Source organism: Pinus tabuliformis, chromosome X (genome assembly GCF_031772625.1).
Source record: "Pinus tabuliformis cultivar Carrire ecotype Pingquan chromosome X, CPIR1, whole genome shotgun sequence".
Taxonomy (NCBI): domain Eukaryota; kingdom Viridiplantae; phylum Streptophyta; class Pinopsida; order Pinales; family Pinaceae; genus Pinus; species Pinus tabuliformis.
Window position 1 is genome coordinate 229940122 of NC_142308.1, and position 24043 is coordinate 229964164.

Genomic DNA, 24043 nt, shown 5'->3' on the forward strand with positions numbered 1-24043 from the left:
TTCATGTGGTGTACCAAATGGTGATGTGTTTCTACTGTTTATTTGTTTAAACATTGGTTTTCTTTCTCTGTTATTCTAAAAATCTCAATTACTTAACAGAAATTGTGAGGAATAGGATTTTTTATTTAGAGCACCCTATTCTGGCTGTTGGTGATTTTAATGTTTTCTGCTGAAGTCAAATTAAGGAATTCTTAATTGCTCCTTAATTTCTACTGAACCTTACATTATCTTCTATTTCACAATCCATCTAATATTTTGAAAGATCCAAATAGTACAACCTAGCTTGCCCTGTGAAACTCCTCTAAAATTTGATGCCAAATCCAGTTTAATCTATAGACTCCATAGCCCAATGGAATTATGACAGTTTAATCAACCAAACAATTCAAATCAAAACAATGAGTACAATCATAACTAGCCTAAAATTTACACTAAAAACAAAGCTAAATTTTACAGAGAGATCCCTCTTTGAAGCTGGCAGGGCTAGATCCCAACTTCCAAAGTGGTTTTGATGTTGTCCTATGTGTTTACTCCCTCAACCTCAAAAATACAGAACGACAACAATAGAAAGTAGGATTCCTTCTTAAATGTTGTTGCCTTCAGCTTTCTTCAGTCCAAGGATGTGCACAAAAATTCCTCTCTGTAATTTTCCAAGCTTTCCCTCAACGACTTCACTATTGACACATGTCAATTGTCCAGTGTAGCTTTATAAGAGGTTTCGTGACTGCTTCTCCCTGGAACTTGAGCAAGTGCATGTGAAAAAATCCTCAGTTGTGAATGATAGTGTCACGTCCAAAAAGAAAATATCCCCAACAACAATATGATGATCACCTTCTGGGAAGTTATCCCAACCTCTTTAGCATTTGCATGAAGGATCCTCAATGTAATATGATGATCACCTTCTGTGTAGATTCCCACATCTCTTGTGTGACAATGTGATGGGTCCTCAACAACAATGTGATTATCACCTTCAGCTTAAATGTTCCTGTCTTGTCTACTCCAATTTCTTTTTTCTCTAGTGTTTTTCCTCTATGTACTTTATTAGTTCATTCTCTACCTATGTATCCTCCTTGTAATTGTTCATTCCCCCCTTTATTTTTACCTATTATGCCTCCCTTATAGTTGCTCGAATCCCATCTTCAGGTTGTTATTTTCCAGTTTGGCCATAACTCTTCATTTTGTTTGTGTTTGTCTGGCTAGGTTATTGCGGGCCAATCACATTGGTGTCATGTAATTCTATGTCCCCCCATATTTTTTGTCTATTAGTGTCTTTTTTGTTGTTGCAGTGGGTGGCCAACTCACTCCTGCATGTATCTAGTCACCAATGGATGCCCTATGATTGGTGATGTGGCCATTGAACCTCTTTTGTGCACCTGTCATCCTCCCTGGCTGAGAAAAAACCATAAAAATTAGGAATAGTCCCCCTCAACTCTGGAATCTGTGTCCCTAAACTTGGCCCCATTTATCAAATAATTACATTATTTACAATGGTGGAGAAATGACCAGGGGCTATCATAGTCAATAATTTCCCCTTGAACATATCACATGAAAATTGTTGAGGAGTATGCCATACACGACCTTCGTAGATATGTTGAGAAAGAAATGGGAATGAGGTTCCCATTAGAGTAAACTATTGCACTCATATAAGTGAAATGGATGGTAAATTCCAATAAACATCAATACATAAAAATCATCAATAAACTTCTTTCATAATACATCTCACATTGTTGAAATTTAAAAAAAAAAAAATAAACTAAATTACAACATTATTTTAAATTATTATTTTTATAAAAAGAATTAATATATAAGTTAAACGTGTATACATTTGAAAATACATGGAACAAAATTCTTATCCATTAAGATTTACCCCCGCTTTGCAATGAAGATTCTTAATCTATAAATAGGATTTGTTACAATACCATGGGCCAATACCATGACATATCAATACCACATGTCACAAAAACTATAACTCATTTCATATGACATTTACTACTATTAATATTTTAGAATATTCCAAGAAGGTTAAATCTCTACCATCCACCTAATAATTATTGATAATTAAATTAAAATTTTAAGAGCATTATTCCAAAATAAAAATACTTATATGGATGATTAAGATTAACAAAAATAATGAAAATGGGGTAGCAAACTAAGTGGGCTTGATTGTGGGGAAAACTCCACAGTTAAGCATGCTTGAGCCAGAGGTGATCTAGGATGGGTGACCTCCTGGGAAGTCATGGTTAACGGGTGCAAGCCCCGGAAGTTATGATTGACGCTATGCGATTCATTTTACTAGTTTTAATCCCACTTCTTCACCCCCATGAGCATCACTCGATGCAATGAGTGCTAAGTGGACTGCCCCAGAAGTGGACTATTCAAAAATCATGAGAAACGAGTGTCATGGTTAATGGGTGCAAGCCCTGGAAGTGATGATGGAAGTGATGATTGACACTATGTGATTCTTTTTACTAGTGTGCAGGCCCCAGAAGTGATGACGGAAGTGATGATTAACACTATGCGATTCATTTTACTAGTTTCAATCCCACTTCTTCACCCCTGTGAGCATCACTCATGCAATGAGTGTTAAGTGGACTATTCAAAAATCATGAGAAATGGGTGACCTCCCAGGAAGTCATGGTTAACGGGTGCAAGCCCCGGAAGTGATGATTGATGCTATGCGATTCATTTTACTAGTTTCAATCCCAATTCTTCACCCCTGTGAGCATCACTCGATGCAATGAGTGCTAAGTGGACTACTCAAAAATCATGAGAAAGGGGTGACCTCCCAAGAAGTCATGGTTACCGGGTGCTGGTTCAAAAATCATGAGAAATGGGTGACCTCCCAGGAAGTCATGGTTATCGGATGCAAATCCCAGAAATCAACGCAGTTGAATCCCAAAATGATATCTATTGAAATCCAATATTATTTCTTCACCACAATAAAATAAAATAAATTATTCGTTCACTAAAAACAAGAGTAAAAGTTTCTTTTCATTTTTTTTCTTTTTAAATTAATGATTTGTTTAGTTTTATTGGTCTTCTATTTAATTATACAAATTTCTAAATGGAGGTTGCAGTATCGAGCCATAAATCTCTTTCCTAAAAAAGGTGCATTGAAACAATGTGAGGAGAGATCAACATTGAAAGAAGCAACGCCATTTTTACATGGATTTTATGTGGATGGTAGATTTCAAGAGAAATAGAGATTCTGAACGGTTAAATAATCGACTTTTTTTCTTGACCATCATATTTTAGGATATCCCTGAATCTGTAATAGATATAAGTTCAATAATTATCTAAACATTATACATTTTGTTTTTTTTTTTTAATTTATTGGAATTTGATTTTGTTAGTGAAATCTTAATTTTGGTTGTTTAAAATTAATTTTTAAACACCAAAGTTAAAATAGAATAATCATTTGTTATCTTCTCTTTAATTATACAAATTTCTAAATGGAGGTTGCAGTATTGAGCATAAATCTCTTTCCTAAAGCAGGTGCATTGAAACAATATTAGGAGAGATCAACTCTTTAATTATACAAATTCCTAAATGAAGGTTGCAGTATTGAGCCATAAATCTCTTTCCTAAAGCAGGTGCATTGAAACAATATTAGGAGAAATCAACTTTGAAAGAAGCAATGCCACTAAAAGATAATTTTGATGAGACGTATTTTTAAGAATTAAAGCTTTGTTTAAGGGTATTTTTATGTGGATGATAGGATTAAATTATTGTTTTTTCTCTTGATTATCAAATTTCAAGATATTTCTGAATTTGTAATGGATAGAAATTTAATAATTTTCTAAACATTATACATATTGGATATTTTTTTTGGAAATTTGAATTTTTGAGTGAAATTTTTATTTTTATTGTTTAAAATTAATTTTTGACTATATATATGAATTCAATAGCTAAAAAACCTTTGAAACGAATTGTGAAGATTTCACCACTTCAACTTGTGATTTCAACGGTATACTACCGACAATTAAACCTGAAAACCTCCCCAATATATAACAAATAAACTGCAGTGAGAATTAGACCAGGACATGTGGGGCGTATGAGGACCAAAGCATAGAGCGGCCACAGGTGAAGGTGAATCGTTCTACTTTCGTCTGAATCTCTCTATATGTAGTAATGTGAATGGCAGCAACAGCGTCTGCCACGGCTTCCTCCGACTCCTTCCCCTGCGGTATTCAAACTCTTTCTTTCCAAATGCATTCGCACTGGCTCGCAAAATCAAATCTAAATCCATGGAGCGTTGACGAAATTCAAAATTGAAACTCAATTCAGAAAAGATCCATGGGTTCTACAAGCCAGTGAGCATTTATAATTGGCATGCGCAGAGTGATAGACTCATCAACCGACTACATAGTCCATACCATCCGAAGTTTGACTGTCTGCCAATAGCGGAAGGTTTGTTCAGGTGAATCACTTTGGCGTGTCGTGTGATGTAATGGCGTTTGGGATCTATGGTGTAAGGCCCTATGATCCTTGGCACGCCCATCGGTACAATGTGTGAGGTCGACTTGGCGGACGAGCGACTTGAACAAAAGAAAATATGCGAAGTAAGGAGCTCAGACTTAAAGTGCGATGAAGGCATGTGATAATGTACACAAAGAAGGGAGAGCGACTTGGTTTTATAAGGTGTGGAGCATGATTGGATTACCTATGGGCTGACCTACACTTGGAACGAAGGCCAACTATGATTGAGGGCGTTTGCGATGGAAGTGTAGGGTGTTGGCAAGTCTGCTGAGCAGCCAAGACTTGCCCAACGCACCATATAAGTAAACACAGGCGTGGATTCATTTGATCATAGAACAACTTCGCTCATCATATAATGTAGAGAAGTGCACAAGACAAGTGTAGCTGCAACAATAGAAGGGAAGGCGCAGATTTGGTGATGCGCACGCTCTTGGGCAAGGTTGCACGGAGGTAGGCACGCTGTCTCTGTTTTGGGTGAGGGCGCGGGTAGGAGTACCAGTCGGTTGGTGAAGCCGGTGCGAAGTTGGTGAACGGTGGAATGTTGGTGAAGCCGGTTGTGCGAAGAGGGTGTCTTGGTGACTTGGTGGAGTCACCCACCCATTGTGCACGAAAACAAGGTTTGGTTGTGAAGTGCGGAAGGCAGCTTGTGTGAGGGTGCGCCCGCCCGACTTGGGCAAGGAAATATTGGTTGTCACACGGTGGTGTGATGAAGTTGTAAATTTGGCTAAGTATGAAACTTTGGGTTTCCAAGTATACTTGTAAAGCTTTGTAACTTTGTAAAGTTGTATAATATATTATTCGGGCAGACTCATTTTTCAGGGAGTTGCCCCTCCCTTTATACTATGCAATTTTGTTCTCTTGTATAATTGCTGATGATAATGAATGTGTATGGGTGTTCATTGATATAAAGGAACATTAGTAATTACTTGGTTGAGAAACACAAACTAAGTAGGATAAGTGGTTAGGCGTAGTCCACGAACATAAGTATTGGTGAAAAGAAAGTGTTCGGTGGTGCCGCACCTCGCCAAGTGCGGTTAAAAGACTACCGCCGGCCTGGGGGCGTGACAGGTGTTATCAGAGCTAGTTTGAAGACTTGGAGGAGTCTTGCAGGAAGTTGGTCAAAGCTTGGAAATTGGTGACAGTGAAGCAGGTACTTGCAGGTGAAGGAAGCTATTTCACATACAAGTGGAACAAGGGCTGGTTCATGGTTGCAGGCATCTTGGTGAAGCTGTTGGATGGTGGAAACTAGATCGCAAAGAAGGAAACTGTTAGCAATGGCAGGTGAATCTCAGGTTGGGTCTAGTCATGGTGCGAAGGATGCTACTATGGCATTCATTGAAAAGGTGTTGGAAAGGATGGAGGACTTAGAGGCTTACTGGACTAAGAAGATGGACTTGGTCGTGAAAGATCAAGAGGCCAATTCGAAGATGAAGGAAGAGCTCGATGAACTCCGGACTCAACACGAGTACACTGATCTTTTGTGTACAAAACTTGAAGTAAGGGTCAAGGAGGTTGAATAGGCAAGAGACTGAGGCTTGGCAGAGATCGTGGACTTGTAGAAATCTCTTGACGAAGCCAGAGATGAGATCGCGTGTTGAAGAAGGCCATGAGGCATCACTCAGGTGGAGGAGTGCCTCATGTGAAAGTCAAGAAACCAGAATCTTATGATGGTACAAGGAGTGCAAAGACTCTTGGTAACTTTCTATGAGACATGGAGCAATACTTGGAATGATTGGGTCTATCTGATGATGAGACGAAAGTGAAGGTAGCTGCTTAGTTCTTGACAAAGGATGCTAAGATGTGGTGGTGAAGGACGATAGATCAGATTGCCAATGGCAGTGCTGGTGACATTACTTCGTGGGATGAGATGAAGAAATATTTGCAGACCCATTTCAGTCCTTAAGATGAAATGTGGGAAGAAAGGATGAAGATAAAGTTTATAAAGCAGATAGGGAACCTTCAGATATATCAGCGGGAGTTTGCAAGTGCAGTTCTGGAACTTCCTGACATGGCGGAGAGGGACAAGGTGTTCAACTTCATTATTGGATTAAATCCTTGGGCACGCAATGAAGTGAAGAGGCAGAAGATTAAAACACTTGAGGAAGCTTTTGCTGCTGTGGACAGGTTGGTGGAGCATTATGATGAGACTTTTGATGATAGGAAGAAGAAGTCTGATAAACCGAAAGAGAAAAAGAAGGATGATGCTTTGAAATCGGATGACAAGACGAAGATGAAGAAAGCCTTAAAGTGTTGGATATGTGCTGAACCACATACAGTGAAGAATTGTCCTTCTAGACTGAAAGTCACTGCTATAGCACAATCTAATGTGAAGAATGAAGAAGCTTCTGTGGGAATGATGCAGATACTTGGTGTTGCTGCTGCTATAGAGGTGATCTATCAGAGGGATCCTGAGAGGAACAAGTTGGAGTATGTTCGGATGAAGGTTGGGATGCTGATATACTCACTATGGTGGATAGTGGGGCTACTCACAACTTCATGGGTGAAGATACTGCGAGAAGGATTGGGCTGAAATTTGTACCGGTGAAGGCACAAATGAAGACAGTCAATTCTCCTCCTGATTGTGTTCTTGGTGTAGCTGAAAAGGTGGACACAACACTAGGTGAGTGGACAGGGAAGGTCAACTTCACTATAGTGTGGATAGATGACTATGAAGCTGTGTTGGGAATGGAATTCTTGAAACAATTTGATGCTATGATTGTTCCACATTTGAAGAGGTTGTACATTTACGATGGAAGGGAGGATGTACCCATTGGTGTTCCAACCATTGGAGTGACAAAACCTGATTGTAAGTTGGCAGTAATGCAAATGGAGGATGAGAAGCGAATGGAGGATATGAGTAAGCGGTTGTCCATGGTTGAGACAAAGCTTACCGAGCAGTCATTGATCTTCAGGACACTTTCTGATAGTATCTTGGATTTTTCAAGAAGGCTAGAAGTGGCTGAGGATGATGATGATGATCATGAGGAGGCTTATGTGAGGCCGAATGTCCGGGAGGAGGATCGGGTCACTTATCTATAGAGGATGGAGATATAAAATCCTTACAGATGGATTGAGATGATTAGTGAGGGTGAGCCTTCAGGCTCTACTCCCTCCACATCTTCTTAGATGACGTAGAAGATGGGGCTCATTGTTAGCTGCTCATGGCAGTGAGTCCTTAAAGCAGGTTAAGCAGGTATGGCAGAAGGTGCAGGGATGGCTTGGCATCAAGCATCATGACATGTTGCAGATGGGATGGAGTTTCCATGGACCTGAGCATGGGTGAGATTCTTGGTGAGTCCGAGATGTGGCAGAATTTGAGATAGACTGGTAAAGGTATAAGGATGTTCACTCTCATGGCTTGAGCGTGACAGTTGGATTAGCTACCCAACTATTTCAAACATGGGGTCTGGAAGTGCACAGAGAGATGTTGGCATCAGGTAGGCAAGGAGGACAGTGCACAGGATGGGACGACACATGATGGAGATGGGAGTTCTACATATGTTGCAGGGATGTTTGCAGTATGTGGAGGAGTTGACATCATGGACCGAGGATGAGTTGTTGATGATCTTGGTGTATAGCTACCAGGATGGTATGTTGTCGAGGACGACAATGATTTCAGATGGAGGAGGATGTAAGGACCTACAATCCTTGGCACGCCCACCGGCACGATGTGCGAAGTCGACTTGGCAGACGAGCGACTTGAACGAAGGAAAATATGCGAAGTAAGGAGCTCAGACTTAAAGTGTGATGAAGTCATGTGATAATGCGCATAAAGAAGGGAGAGCGACTTGGTTTTATAAGGCATGGAGCATGGTTGGATTACCCACGAGCCGGCCTACACTTGGAATGAAGGTTGACTATGATTGAGGGCATTTGTGATGGAAATGTAGGGCGTTGGCAAGTCGGCTGGGCAGCCAAGACTTGCCCAACGCACCATATAAGTAAACGAAGGCGTGGAGGCATTTGACATCGAACAACTTCGCTCATCATCTAATGTAGAGAAGTGCGCAAGACAAGTGTAGCTGCAACAATAGAAGGGAAGGTGCAGATTTGGTGATGCGCCCACTCTTGGGCAAGGCCGCACGGAGGTAGGCATGCTGTCTCGGTCTTGGGTGAGGGCGCGGGTAGGAGTACCCACTGGTTGGTGAAGCCGGTGTGAAGTTGGTGAATGGTGGAATGTTAGTGAAGCCGGGAGAACAGTGGAATGTTGGTGAAGCTGGTTGTGCGAAGAGGGTGTCTTGGTGACTTGGTGGAGTCACCCACCCGTCGTGCACGAAAACAAGGTTCGGTTGTGAAGTGCGGAAGGCAGCTCGTGTGAGGGTGCGCCCGCCCGACTTGGGCAAGGAAATCTTGGTTGTCACACGGTGGTGTGATGAAGTTGTAAATTTGGCTAAGTATGAAACTTGGGGTTTCCAAGTATACTTGTAAAGCTTTGTAACTTTGTAAAGTTGTATAATATATTATTTGGGCAGAGTCATTGTTCAGGGAGTTGCCCCTCCCTTTATACTATGCAATTGTGGGTGTTCATTGGTATAAAGGAACATTAATAATTACTTGGTTGAGAAACACAAACTAAGTAGGATAAGTGGTTAGGCGTAGTCCATGAACATAAGTATTGGTGAAAAGAAAGTGTTCGGTGGTGTCGCACCTCGCCAAGCGCGGTTGAAAGACTACCGCCGGCCTAGGGGTGTGACATGTGGGACCAAGTGTATAATCCCAAAGACCTACTATATAAGTCCAGAGTCCCCGAGATAAAGTTTTGGAGTTTTGGAGTTGTGGGACCAAGTGTATAAGAACTAGTTTTGAACCTGTGGGACCAAGTGTATAAGTCCAAAGCCCAGTTGTAAGTTTTGAACATGTGGGACGAGTGTATAAGGTTGAAGCTCGAGAAATTTTTTTGGAGCAGTGGGACCACGTGTATAAGCCCAAAGCCCGAGATAAATTTTTGGAGCTGTGGGACCAAATGCACAAGGCCAAAGCCCGAGAACAAGTTTTGGAGCTGTGGAGAAATGGTAAGCTTCGTTTCTTTGAACAATTTTTTCAAACAATCCATTTTCGGAATGCTATTAAACTGATTATGAATATCCTCATAATTTTGATAATTTATGGTGTAGTGTCATTCTTTTTCAACCTCTCTTTTTTTTGTAAGTATAGGTAGTGCCTTTCTTTTCTATTTATAAAAACCAACGAGACTAGATACATCGTTTTGGTGGCCTCAACCTACCCCGAAGGGAAATGAGGTCTGTTGGCCACCTTAGTTTGCTATCAGCATTCCAAAAACAAAATTTAACAAGTCTTTCCATTCTGGCTATATGCACAATACAACTGAAACTACCAATTAAGCTACTGTCATGCATAAAACTGTGAAAATAAAAGGTTCACAAAAAAATGCTTAAGAGACTCAAGAGGATCATTCTTTCCTGATGCATGTATTCTGGTCCATGTCCATGGGAGCATCCATTTGTTCATCCTTACTTGGGTTTGTGCGATCCACTGGGACATCAGCTGATTCATCTCCTCAAGTTTGTTGTTCTGCTTGATCATGATAACCTGAAAGTTTTTTATTTCTTTCTGCATATTTGGTATGTCGTTTGCAATCTCCACCATTTCCTTTACCACCTATTCCAGAGCCTTTGCCAGGAGGTGTTTTAGTACCCAATAGATATGTAGAGACTACGTATACAGAGTCAGCCTTCCCCGCATATTCCTTGGATCTCTAATCATTTCAGCCCATTCTTCTGCCTCGGATTCAGACTGTTCCTTCAACACACTGGTTTCCGTGTCTTGAATGATTCAGCGAATGTCTTCACTCATACCTTCCCGATACGCTCTTACCACTTCCTGGACTGCTGTCAAGGTGGACCGTCTCCCTCTGCTCTGGTTACTTGGGAAACCTGTTGGCCGGCTCTCCTGATTCCCTTGCCTTGGTCACCCACGGCCTCCACGTCCTCTGCCACGACTCGGGCGTGCCATCCTGTTTTCTACCTTCTCCTGTTGACAGTTATCAATCACAGGGGTCATATTTTTAAGTTTCTCATCGATGTCTTCCACCGCAATTTTCTCTATGGTTGTTCCTCTGCTTCTGCTACAGTCGCCACCCTTTTTTTGGTTTGACGTTGTTCGTTATTTCCAGGATACAAGAGGTGTATAAGACCCTCTGTCATGCAGATCAATTGTTGGGCTAAGGACATGATTTTTGAATCCCCTCTTTCAGACTTCCCCTCTGCTTTTACAATGGATTGTTTGACATAGTCTCCCAAGTTTCTTCTCGGACTATGCTCCTGACTACAATTCCCCCATTCATCGAGAATCCCCCCCCCCCCGATTCTGACCCAATTGCCCCTCACAATGTATTGTTGAGTGAAGGGCGAACTCACTCCAGCCCTTTTCTTCCTCAGGGGCTTCACATGTATTAAATTTGTCCATTATACCTACTAAGATAGAGAAAAGGAATGCAGGGATCTCAGGTTTAACATACCCAGAATCACTAACCTCCTTGATGGCTCCTCCTGGCTGCACTGCGCTCTACTCCTCCCTCGTCTCGCTTAGATTACCCCTTCTTCTATACTCTGCCACCTTCATATAATTCCTCTTCACCAACCTTCTCACTCTTCCACTATCGCCACCACTACTACTAATCTTCTGCATTCCACCTTCCCCACTTCAATTTCTTGAAACTTGCGTCGTCCTACTACTCATTGTTTTGGCTGGAAGGGCATCTTCGTACCAATGGTTACGTCCATCTGTCATTTCGTGATCATAATCACTCCTGCCACCCTCACCTACCTTATTCCACATCCCGATCGGGAGCCATCTGTCTCTATTGCCTTTGAATCGTGTCTTCATGATTATCCTGGTTTAGAATCATTCTTAGCTATTCTAATTCTAAGTCCTCTGAATGCATAGTCCATATATTATCCATTTTCCTTCCCTGTTCCTGGCAACCCCAGTTCGCAAGATAATCTGCTGCTCTGTTAGCCTCTCTTCTAACATGCTTAATGATCATATATTCAAATCTTCTTAGGATACTTTCCAGTTCTTGGATTAGACTGGCCGTTCTCCAACTCTGCGTAACTTTGTCCCATGGGGTCCCATTGTTAAGTTTTTTGAGTATTTGTATGACCATTTGGGAATCCCCTTCCACTTCCAGGTTATTATATCCATTTCTGATTGCTATCTTTAATCCTTGACGTATTGCCATCAATTCAGCTTCATTGTTACTCATAATGCCACCATTATCTGAGTAAATCCATTTTGTTCTACCTTGATCGTCCCTAAAAAGACCTCCAATCCCTGCTGGGCCTGGATTTCCTTTAGAGGCTCCATCGAAGTTTAACTTTATGAATCCAGCCATGGGGCGGGAGAAGTGCATGGTGCCATTATATCCTGTCTTGGGTTCTTTCCACATCTGTGGGGCCACCATCCCTTGATGCAGGTTTAGCTTCCTTAAAATCTGATCTTCTTCCGGCATCATTTCCCAGTCTTCTCCATTCCAAGTGTCCGCAAGTATAGTCTCACGAATATGGCTCAAGGTTTTTCCCCAGATTTGGTCTTTTGTCATCTCTTTGTTTTGGAAAATTCTTCTATTTCTTTCTTTCCAGATCATCCACATATTCATCCCTACTGCTAGGCTCCAAGCTCGTCTTACCACCGGGCTCATAAAATGTCCTCCTCCCCAGATTTTAATAGTGTTTTTAATGCTCTGTTGATCTCTGTGGGTTTTTCCAAAGAGCATCCTGACCTCTTCCCACTGTTGCTGAGTTTCTTTACATGAGTTTAGGAGGTGTTCTTGTGTTTCCTGTTCTTGTTTGCAGAGAATACATCTGGGGGGACCGTGTATGCCTCTCTTTTGGAGTTGGTCCCAGGTCAGGATACGACCTTTGCTTACCAACCAAAGGAAGTGTGCCACTTTCGGCCACCAATTGCTATTCCATATTTGTTTCCAATTGACTGTCGTATCCTCTGGTTCTCTGGGAATTAAAAGATGATAAGCTTCTTTAATTGAAAAATTTCCTTTTATTGTGTGTCCCCATCTCAGAATGTCCGGTCCAGATCTTATAGGTATTCTCCTTGTCTGCATTTCCTTTTGGTATGACTCCCTTTGTTCTCCATCGACTTGATCCATCCATTCTTCTGGATTCTTCCAGATTCTCCAGACTTCATCTTGGCTCTCCATTTTCCAGAAGTCCCTTACCAAATTCATTCCCCTCTCATCTACTTTTTGGCATATATCTGATAGGGCTTGCAGTCCATTCAATCTTTCTCTTTGCTGCCAGGCCTCCTCCCAAAACCTGGCTGAGCTGCCATCCCTGATTTCCCAGAAAGCATGCCTAGTTATTATTTCTTTGTTTAGACTGGCTAAATTCCAGATTGTCGACCCTTTCGGTGTATCCCTTATTCTTAATATTTCCTCTAGTTTTGTAGGCATATTATATTTTTTGTCCATATTCTTTTCCATAGATCATTTCCTCCATTCATCCAGTGCCACCACAACTTAGCACCCATTGCTTGATTCAGGATATAGGGATCTCTAAGTCCTAATCCTCCCTCCGTCTTGCTTTTCACTAAATCCTTCCATGATACTAAAGACCATTTTCTTTGATCCTTCAGACCTCCCCATATAAATTTTTTGAAGATTTCTGCCATCTTTGTACACGCTCCTTTAGGGGCAGCCATTGCCGATAGTTGATATATTGGAATCAATTGAAGGACTGCCTTAACTAAAACAACTCTGCTCGCAAAGTTCAAAGTTCTGAAAGACCAGTTAGCTAGTTTCCTAGCAATTTTCTCAATGGTTTGTTGCCAATTTGACACCCTTAGGGGATTCAGGGCTAACTGCATTCCTAGATATCTTGTTGGGAGTTCTCCTGATCGAAATCCCAGAGTTCTTGTTAAATTTTTTCTGATATTTCGAGCAGTGTTGAAAAAATAAGTGCAGGACTTGTCATTATTGATTTGTGTACTTGAAGCTGTCATAAAAAGGTCTAAAATTGCTTTGATTCTGTGGGCTTCTCTAAGGGACACATTACAAAACAACATAATGTCGTCTACAAATTGTTGATGAGTAATAGGAAGGTTGTTACCCCATATTTGTATTCCCTTGAGCTTTCTTTCTCTTACTTCTTTTTTGATGTACCTACCTAGGCCTTCTACAGCTATGATGAACAAGAAAGGCGACAAAGGATCCCCCTGTCGGAGTCCTCTAGACGCTTTAAAAGGCTGGGAGGGGGTTCCATTCACAAGGATGGAGAAATTGGTTGAGGAGATCATCCATCTATTGCAAAAGCCAAAAGCCCTTAAAACTTCTTTCAAATACTTCCAATTTAGACGGTCATAAGCTTTTGAGAGGTCAAGTTTAATCATCATACCTGCTTCCTTTTTAACTTTCAAAGAGTGCACTACTTCTTGGGAGACCACAAGTCCATCCAGGATTTGCCGACCTTCAACGAAGCCTGTTTGTTCCGGGGAAATAATGCTAGATAAGATAGGCTTGAGTCTTTTAGCCATTAAGGTAGCTATTATCTTATATATGACATTACAGAGGGCAATGGGTCTAAAGCCCTGGGGGACTTCAGACTTAGTTTCTTTAGGAATCAAAGATAAGAGGGTTGAGTTTAGGCTTGTACTTACCTTCTGGTTCCTTCTTGATTCTTCCACAACATCCAATATATCTTGGCCCAAGAAGTCCCATCCTACTTGATAGAATTCCGTCGTGAATCCATCAGGGCCTGGGGCTTTATTCTTTTTCATCCCTTTTACTACCTCCTCTACTTCCTTCCAGAGTAGCTGCCCTCATCAGGGCTAGGTTTTGTTCTCTAGTGATCCTACTCGGAATCTCTTTACATATTCTTTCAATAGCTTCTCCACGGTCTACATTAGGTTCCGTGAGGAGATCCTTGAAATGCTTCACCAAGACTTGTTCTATTTCCTCATGCTGTGTAACTCTTGTCCCTGCTTCATCTTTAATAGAAAAGATTCTATTTCTTTGCCTTCTTTGAATCATTGCTTGGTGGAAGAACTTTGTATTCCGTTCCCCTTCTCTTAACCAATTTACCCTGGATTTTTGCCTCCACAAGATCTCTTCTTGTTTTCGTCTCTCTTCCAATTGTCCTATCAGGATCCCTTCCTCTCTGGCCAGGTCCTCACTTCTACCTGTATTAATTATTTCTTGTTGGATTTGCTTCATCTTCTGCTCTAGAAGCTGCTGATCTTTGAGTATATGTCCAAATTCCTCCTTATTCCATTTCTTGATGTTTCCTTTCAGTTCTTTTAGTTTCATCTGAAATGTCTGCATTCTGTTTCTTCCTTTCTGACTACTTTGTTTCCACCAATCTTCTACTTTCTTCATGAAATTTTTATCCCTGAGCCAGAAGGCTTCGAACCTAAAGGGCTTTCTCTTAGGGCTTGCTTTAATGTCTAGTTCTGCTTTAATTGGCCAATGGTCCGATCCCATCCCAGGAAGAATCACAGCTTCAATGAAAATGTCCCAATTTATGATCTGTTCTGACATTAGAAATCTATCTAGTCTAGAAGCGATCTGGTGTCTACCTCCCCTTCTGTTATTCCATGTATAGATCCCGTTTGTTGTTTGTATGTCTACAAGCCTTTTTTCTGTTATCCAATCTCTGAAGGCTTCCATGTCTGCCTCTGTTCTTCTAAGTCCATCCTTTTTTTTGTTTATTAATTTTAGCATATTGAAATCTCCTCCCATTATCCAAGGCGAAGCTGGATACAAGGATCGCATTACTACCATGTTCTGAAGGAAAACCCTACGGTCGCTCTGTATATGGGGTCCATATACATTAGATAAGAGGATCCATTCTTGAGAACCTAGAATTCTGAATCTTCCTGAGAGTATGCGTGGTATGCTGGTCCAGTCTTCAAATTAGACTTCCTCTGGGTTCCAGAGGATTGCTACTCCTCCTGCACTGCCTGCCGCATCTTGACCAATGATCTCATAATGCAGCTTAAAATTGCTCATCACTTCTTTTAGTTTTCTTTCTCATAATTTTGTTTCTTGGATTAGCATTATATTTGGTTTATCTCTTTTGAGTCTCTCTTTCAGATATCTTTATTTTCCCTTACTATTCAGTCCTCTAATATTCCAGGTTGTAATAATCATTTCAATAGTTTGAGGGGTTGTTGGAAAACCTCTGACAATGGTACAACTTTTCCTGAATTCACCAACATATATCCTACCATCTGGATGGTCTCACTCATAGGTCTCCTTCCTCTTTTCCTTCCACCCTTCCCTGTGATTCCTATTTCTGTATTCTGATCTCCTTGTGTTCCAAGTTGCTCTGGTTGCTTCGCTATCCATATCCCTCGTTTTTCTTTGTATCTTTGGAACATATCTTTATAGAGTTGTTTCTGGTCATCTGGTATGAACCGTTCATCCAGATGCTTCCATTCCTGTAGAAGTTTCCTCATGACCTGTTCCTCCTCTCCTTCTTGTTCCTGCTGAGAATCTATTTCCATTTGGATCTGTTCTTGAGCCCGGTCTCCCTTCTCTCCCTCTTTTTCCAATTCCATCTTATTTGGTTCCTTATTTTCCTTTTTATTTTCTTTCTGGATCTCTCCTATTTCATCTTCCTCTTCTTCACCTTCTGCTTCCATTTCTAATTCTCATAGGACCTCGAACTGATTCTGGCTTTTCTGATTGCCTTCTGGATAAGAGGGGTTTAGTTTGGTTTTTCCTTTTTGGGGTCTTCTTCTTCTCTGTACTTCTGTAAACCCTCCCCTGTTTCCTTCATACGTCTTTCTCTCCTGCTCCGTGCTTCTCTTTTCATCCCCCTGATTTATTGGTGTTGACTTCATTCATCGGGCAGTTTTTAAACAAATGGCCATACTCATGGCACCGTCTGCACCTGAAAGGAATGTGTTCATAATCGACTGGCTGTTGCCAAACTTCATCATGATATTCTATTTCAATATTATCCGGCAGTGGTTCTGTGATATTCATGTAGACGCAGATCCTGGCATATGATGTATATCTGCCTCTCTTGGTGGTTTCTGCTACCTTCACAAAGGTCCCGATTGAGTTCCCAATTCCTTCTAAAATCTCTGGATCCCAGAATTCTATCGGGAGCCCAAATAGTCTGACCCAAACTGGTGCTGCTAACATTTTTTCTTTTTCCGGATTATAACATTCTTCCCATTGCCTCATGAATAGCCCTGCGTTGTTGAAGAAGTATGGGCCTTCTTCAAATATCCTCTCCTTATCCTCCAGATTAGCAAATATTACTGTGAAAAAACCTTTTGCCCCCAGTTTAAGATCTATATACCCTTTGGGTTTCCATTTCTGTTGTATCCATTTCATCAAATATTTCTCAGACAACCATGTTCCTACAAACTTGCAAATAAGTGCATGGTCTTTCATATATCCTCTGTACTCCTCTAATTTATTATTTGGAACTACAAACCTGGGTTTTTTTGTTGCCCTCGGTAGACATTTGTTCCCCGTCCTATCTTGCCATACCGCTCCCATCACCGGCGCGTCCTTGCTTTGATTCCCAGATCGTCCATTTGCACCGATTTGACTCGACTCTCCTACTGTGATCTCCTTGTAGGAGGGGATCTCTCTCCCCCTACTCGCTTCATTCATTTTCCTTACAGACTAACTTTATCACAACGCCTTTTGCCCTTATTTAAACTGTCGTTGTATTGGTGTGTGATTCCGCAGGTTGGTATGGGATCCCCTACACCCTGACCAGGAGAAGGTCCGCCTGGGGTCACTTGATCCCAAACCCTAACCCTAGTTTCCCATCGCCTTTCTCCATTCTTTTTAAACCTCTCATTTCTTATGAAAGATGCAGATTTTTTCTTTTCATTTTTCTTTTGGAGTTTTTCATTCTTTTTTTGGAGTTGTCCATCTCCTTGTTTAACATCTGAGATGATGAGACATGGTCCTCAAATAACTCTTTTTTTGGAGTTGTCCATCTCCCTTTTTCACATTTAAGATGATTAGACACGGTCTTCAACCGTGCTATTAATAGTCTAGCATTTCTAGTAATTTTGGCACCAAAATATATCTTCTCATCACATATCCTGTTGAAATCTTTGACATATAGAGATTTTTTTGAACCAATCTATATTTTTCATTCATGCTTTCAACTTTTTTTAAGTAACTTAACAAGCTAGCCACAACCTCCATCAGAAACAAACCAGTGTCAACCAACAAGATCTCATAAAAAACAATTAATATGATTTTGAAATTATTAATAATTAAATATTTTTAAATTCTTTCTAATTTTCTTTACTTGTAATCTGACATACTACTCCCCACATACTACTCCCCAAACTTCACATCTATAGAACACAACATACTACTCCCCAAACTTCACATCTATAATGCACAACGGTCGTAACAGCCCCAAAAAAAATTCCTAGTCTTCTAGTCCCATAATCCCATAATTCTGCTTTAAGACCAACGTGAGATCAGGATTCTCAGATTCATGTAACATCACTAAAGTCGTAGAAACAAAAACCTTTGGAGATGTAGGCCAAGGTGTAAGACCAGGATCCTCATCTCCGGTTGTGAAACCACTGAAGTCGTAGCACCATGCGTACCCAGGCTGTAGGACCAAGTGCATGCATCCAAAAGTCAAAAGAAAAGCTTTTGGATTTGTGGGCCAAATGTAACACTAGGATTCTTAGCTCCAGCTGTGAGACCAGTAAAGTTGTCGCGGAGGATATCAGAAGATGAAAGTTTATAAATCGAGAAACTCTACGCATTTTGTTGGCATAGATATTGCTTTCCTTCATTAATCTGAAACAGTCATGTTCGGTGAGGGCGTGCTTATTCCCTCCTTCACCCCACTTTCCATCCCCTCCTTTGCCGCTTCAATTGTGATTGCAGTGGCCGCCATTCATCTCCTCCTTTACTGCTTCAATTCTAATGGCGGAAGAGAGAGGACGACCTACAGAGGATACGACGTATTTCTCAGCTTCAGAGGCCGTGATGTGAGAAAGGTCTTCGTTGACCATCTGTACTACGCCCTCGACAGCGTAGGTTTCCGAGTATTCCTTGACACATATGATCCCTAGAGGGGGAATGACATCTCCATAGGCTTACACCATGCAATTGAGAACAACCGCATTTTGATTCCCATATTCTCCACCAATTACGTAGAATCTTCATGGTGCCTCAGAGAAGTCTCTCTTATTGTAAATGTGTTAGAAAACTTGCACAAATGAATCTAGCTAGTAAAGGTTGAACACACAGCTTTGCAGAGCAAAAAAACTAAAAGAAAATCAAAAGAAAAAAAGAATGATTCAATAGAAAATAGGTTACAATGCTCATGATATAGCATTACTGGGTGAATATCCCAAGGTAATGCACCATAGTGGTGATCAATGAGAAGACTCAACACCTATAACAAGTTCTGGAGAGAACTAGCTAGTTGCGGAGTGAAAGAAGGAGCAAATTAGGGGGTAAATCATGCAGAGGAACTAACTAGTTGCACAGTTAAAGAAGGAGCAAATCAAGGAGTAAATCATGCAGAAGGAATCTTGCATGTAGTCCCATACTTTAACTAAGAGTCTGCATGTAGGTGTGTAGTAGTTCCAACACCCCCCCCTGAACACCACTATGGGCAAAAATAGAAAATGGGCCCTGGCAACTAAGGCCAAAGGTCACCCAAAATACAGTGCAACTTGTACTAAAAGTGAGGAAAGAGGGAACCCCCCCCCCCTCAAAATACAATGTAATCAAAAGAAAAGAGGAAGAAAAGACAGTTGCTAAGCCACTGTGTCCTTCACTCCAAGACGATTGCACAGAGAGCGAAACTTCTGCTCAGTGAATGTCTTGGTGAAGATGTCTGCAGTCTGTTCTGCTGAAGGACAGAACTGCAAATCAATGACCCGATCATGTACTAAGTCTCTGATGTAGTGCATATGGATCTCTATGTGCTTCGTTCGTTGCCGTTGTACTGGATCCCTGCAAAATTTGAGAGTGCTCTGGTTGTCACACCAGATGACAATTGGTTGGTGGAACTAGACACCCAACTCAGTGAGGAAGTGTTGTAGCCACAGAGCCTGAATGGTGATGTTGACTACTCCTCTGTAGTCGGCCTTCGCTGAAGAGAGAGCAATAGTAACCTGCTTCTTTCTCGACCAACAGATAGGGCCAGATCCTAGACTGAGTGAATATCAGGAGGTGGACTTGCGATCAATTCGGTCTCCTGCCCAATCAGAATCTATGAAGCCAAGGAGATTCAATGCAGTGCTTGCTGGATAGTGAGTCCCGAACGTAATGGTGCCCTACACATATCAGAGGATGCGCTTGGCAGCATTCCAGTGTAGCTCATGCGGCTCCTGCATGTATCTGGAAACTGCCCCTACTGCATATAAGAGATCTGGTCTGGAGTGGGTGAGGTACAATAAGCTCCCCACTAGCTGTCGGTAGAGAGTGCTGTCAACTAATGGAGTGTCACCTCCATCCTCAAGGTGGACCCCAGACAGAAAAGGAGTCGGTTCTGGCTTGTAGTCAGTCATGCGAAATCTCTCGAGGAGATCCCGTGCATACTTACCCTGAGAGAGTTTGATGCTTGTGGCATCCTGGCTGATCTCAAGACCAAGAAAGAAGTGTAATGGACCCATGTCCATCATCAAGAACCTATCATGCAAGGCCCTCTTGACTGTAGCAATGGCTGAAGCCGAGCTGCCAGTGATTAGGAGATCATCCACATACAAAACTAAGATAAGAAGAGAATCATGTGTCCTGAGCATGTAAACATTCGGATCAGACTTACATCTTTCAAAGTTTTGTGATAAGAGAAAAGAATCCATCTTCGCATACCAAGCTCTTGGGGCCTGCTTAAGGCCGTAGAGAGATTTCTTCAATCTGCAGACCAAAGATGAATCCTGAATGAAACCATGTGGCTGCTCCATGTAAATCTCCTCAGATAGGTCTCCGTGAAGAAAGGCATTCTTCACATCCATCTGATGTACTTCCCACCCCTGGGCAGCCGCAATGGCAAGTGTAAGGCGTATGGAATCCATCTTTGCTACTGGAGCAAAGGTCTCATCATAATCAATGCCATGCACTTGTTGGAAGCCTTTGGCTACTAGCCTTGCTTTCCATCTGGTGATTTTCCCATTTGCAGCACTCTTGGTCCTGTAGACCCATTTGCATCGGACAAGTTTCCTTCCTGAAGGAAGGGGGACCAGATCCCAGGTCTGGTTCTCAAGGAGGGATTTATACTCCTCCTCCATGGCGGACTCCCAAGATGGATGCCTAGTAGCCTCAGCATAAGACTGTGGATCAGAAGAATGAACCAAATGACAATGCTAGGATGGCGATGGTTCAGTGGCAGTGAGGGCAAGAGGAGGCTCAATAAACTCTGAGCTAGTCCTCTGCAGATCAGAATTATCCCCCACAAGACCATTTCTAGCAGCTGGGTGGTCTTGTGCATATATCTCACGTAAGCTCCTTGTTCTCTGATTTATGACAGGGGAATATGATTCATTGCTGGAAGCCCGATCTGGGCTTGGATGTGGATCATCATATGCATGCACTAGATTTGTATCTGAAGACTCTGTCTCTGCATCTGCATGCTCTACCTTGGCATCTGCATGCTCTGTATCTGCATCTGAGTGTACTGAGTCATCATCTCGGACATGAGGTAGATAAAAGGTGTCTGCATGCGGCGATTGAGGTGCATGCGAGAGACTTTCCTCAAATTTGACACTTCGCTCAATGATGAGCTTGTCCATAGAGGAAATCAGGAGCTGGTATCCCTTCACACCATCAAGGTATCCAACAAAGATGCACTCAATGCTCTGTGGATCAAGAGCTTTCCTCTTTTCAGAGGGGATCCTGGCCCATGCTCGGGAGGTGAAAACACGGAAGTGGGTGACCTTTGGTTTAGTGCCGCTCCAAGCCTCAAAGGGGGTCTGATCCTTGACAGACCTATGAGGAGATCTGTTCTGGATGTAGTTAGCACAATTAAGTGCTTCAGCCCATAGCTTATGAGGCAGTGACTTAGCATGCAACATGCAAGAAGCCATCATAATAAATATTATCATAATAAATATTATCGTGGGCAGACTCGTTTTGGGAGTTGCCCCTCCCATTCTATTTGTCATTGCAATTTGTTATTCGGTTTAAGTTGTACATGAAGATGTTATGAATGGTGTATATTGAAGAACGAAGATTAAAGTTTTATGTGATTATAAGTTAACAGTTAACGCACGGTTATATCAGTTAATGTTGATTTATAACGGTTAAGGCGTAGTCCATAAGCGTGAACTTGGTTAAAAGTGAACGTTCGGTGGTGCCGCACCCCGCCGGGCACGGAAAAAAATTAACCGTAGACTTGGGGGCGTGACAGGAAGGCTGCTCTCTTCGCACTGTCCAATCTCTCTGGGTGGTCATTTCAAGAGGACGCCAACGGGTTAGTTACTAATTACTCTCCCCTGCTCAGCTTTACTTTTGTTCTTATTTATTTATTCGTTTCTACATCGATTATACGCTTAATATTTCTTCAATTTTAGGTTTGTACATCAATTCTTAATATTCCCGAACTCTCCGCAGGTATGAAGAAGCGATGGTGAAACGTGTGTTGAATACGTGGCTAAAGCATTGAAGAGATAGTCAGCGAGACAGTCATTTTAATACTGCTCGTCCATCGCCGCGCATATAAAGAGGGTGGATCTAATGGGTGTGTGTTTTGTGTTCTCTGTTCTCTCCGTTGCTCAGCAGTGTGAATAATGTCATATCGCTAGTTCAGCTTACTTAGATAAAGAAATGTGATTCACAGTACATGGGTATTAGGTCTATTGATCAGTATGGCATTTAATCGACGTTTTGTGCATGAGTTACAGATTCAAAATGCATATAAATTCTTTTGGAACGTGTCAACTTCTCAGACTTGTCATTTTGTGAAAAAAGGGAAACATTGGTAAAGGAACGTATTACTTTGCAGATTCAAAATGCATATAAATTCTTTTGGAACATATCAACTTCTCAGACTTGTCATTTTGTGAAAAAGGGGAAACGTTGGTAAAGGAACGTATTACTTTGCTAGAATGAATCTATTACTATATTTATAATATAATTATATTTATAATATCATTATAATTATGTGGGTTGAATCATAGTAATTTTATTATATTATAAGTGTGGTATATTTGATTGAGTTTTGTATTTTTATATTAATATATTTATGTTAGATATGAGACTTTCGTTATTTTATATAATAGAGATGTCTTTCAAATTAATCACATCTTTATGATTTGGTCGATGTTTGGAACCAATTAATATGGTTCATCCTTAGGACAAATCAACTAATGTGATTCATCCTTAGGATAATCCAACTAATGTGGTTCATCACGGGGACGAATCACATTAGTTGGTTCGAAACATCGATCAAATATATTTATGTTGATTATTTTGGAAAAGTGTTTTTATAATTTTAATTTAATTATTAAAAGAATGGTAGGAATTTAAATTTTATTGATTATTCTAAAATATTTTTAAAAGTGGTAGTAAATCTAAAGTATGTCATGTATTTTATAATTTTTTATTTAAATTAATTAATTAATTAAAAATATCATAAAATGAATTATGATGTTTTTAAATTTGTGGTATTGATAAGTCATATTTTTTTTTACAAGTAAAACTCCATACATTAATAAGCTATGTTATTGTCACAAAATTTATTTACAATTTAAAAATACCTATGACTAAAATCCTTGTTTTTTTTTCCGAAGAAAAAAGCAAAACTTTTTATTAAGCATATAAAAAGTTTACATTCTGTTTGAAAACTTTGAGCAGACCTGATGGCTCACATGATTGCTGTTTTGTTCTTCTTATAAGTAAGACAAGCAAAAATCTCAGTCCTTTTTTGACTGATTGTGGATGATAAGATGTGTCCTGATACTGCTGAAAATAAAACTGACTAGACTTCCTCCCTTCAGGAGGCTTAAGAACAAGTTATACTATGCATACTCTGGGGTCTCCTTCAGAGAAGGAAAACAACCCCTTACAAGACTGTATATAAAACTGTGAGACAACTGAAACTGTACAAAAAGTTTTGAGTTTTCTGTTTGAAGTGCTCATGATAAAACTTACAAAAATATAGAGAAAGCTGTAACAGAAAAACATTGTGCCCATGTAACTGCTGACAAAAAGAAAAAGACGAGCCTCGTTCATTGTGGAGGAGCAAAAGGGGGCTGTTGAGAATTGGATGACTGCCCCTGACTGATTTCTACTATTGACCAGCTGCCCATATCTTGCTGTAAACCAGCCTTAGAAAGCTGGTCTGCTTCCTCGTTTTTGTCCCTGTAGATGTGGCAGATGGTAAAACTGTTAAAAGATGACTTTAAAAACATAATTTCTTCTAAAAGTGTCTTCAGAATCTGGTTTTGACATGATGCATTCCCATTAACCCATTTTATGACATTCAGAGAGTCTCCGAAGATTTGAATTGTGAAGATGTTTCTTTGAAGTAACCAGCAAAGGAGAAGGCGCAAGGCAGACAGCTCAACATAATTATTTGTACCAGGTCCTAGCCCTACACATGCTTTTAAAGAGTGATCAGGATTCAAGTGAATGCACAGTAGC

General features: G+C 40.9%; 2 protein-coding genes across 2 annotated transcripts; both read right to left on the bottom strand.

Annotated features, from left to right (window-relative positions):
- Nucleotides 1-14212: 14212 nt before the first annotated feature.
- Nucleotides 14213-15220, bottom strand: LOC149139192 (uncharacterized). The gene has a single exon (XM_089450631.1). The coding sequence runs from the start codon at nucleotides 15218-15220 to the stop codon at nucleotides 14213-14215; it is 1008 nt and encodes a 335-aa protein (XP_089306757.1).
- Nucleotides 15221-16261: 1041 nt separating this feature from the next.
- On the bottom strand, nucleotides 16262-17080 carry LOC149139193 (uncharacterized). Its single transcript, XM_089450632.1, has one exon. The coding sequence runs from the start codon at nucleotides 17078-17080 to the stop codon at nucleotides 16262-16264; it is 819 nt and encodes a 272-aa protein (XP_089306758.1).
- Between the last annotated feature and the right edge of the window lie 6963 nt (nucleotides 17081-24043).

Bases quoted from the DNA above. Each gene is read 5' to 3' on its own strand.
- LOC149139192 (XM_089450631.1), bottom strand. From the start codon at position 15,220: ATGCGATCCTTGTATCCAGCTTCGCCTTGGATAATGGGAGGAGATTTC.
- LOC149139193 (XM_089450632.1), bottom strand. From the start codon at position 17,080: ATGAATGAAGCGAGTAGGGGGAGAGAGATCCCCTCCTACAAGGAGATC.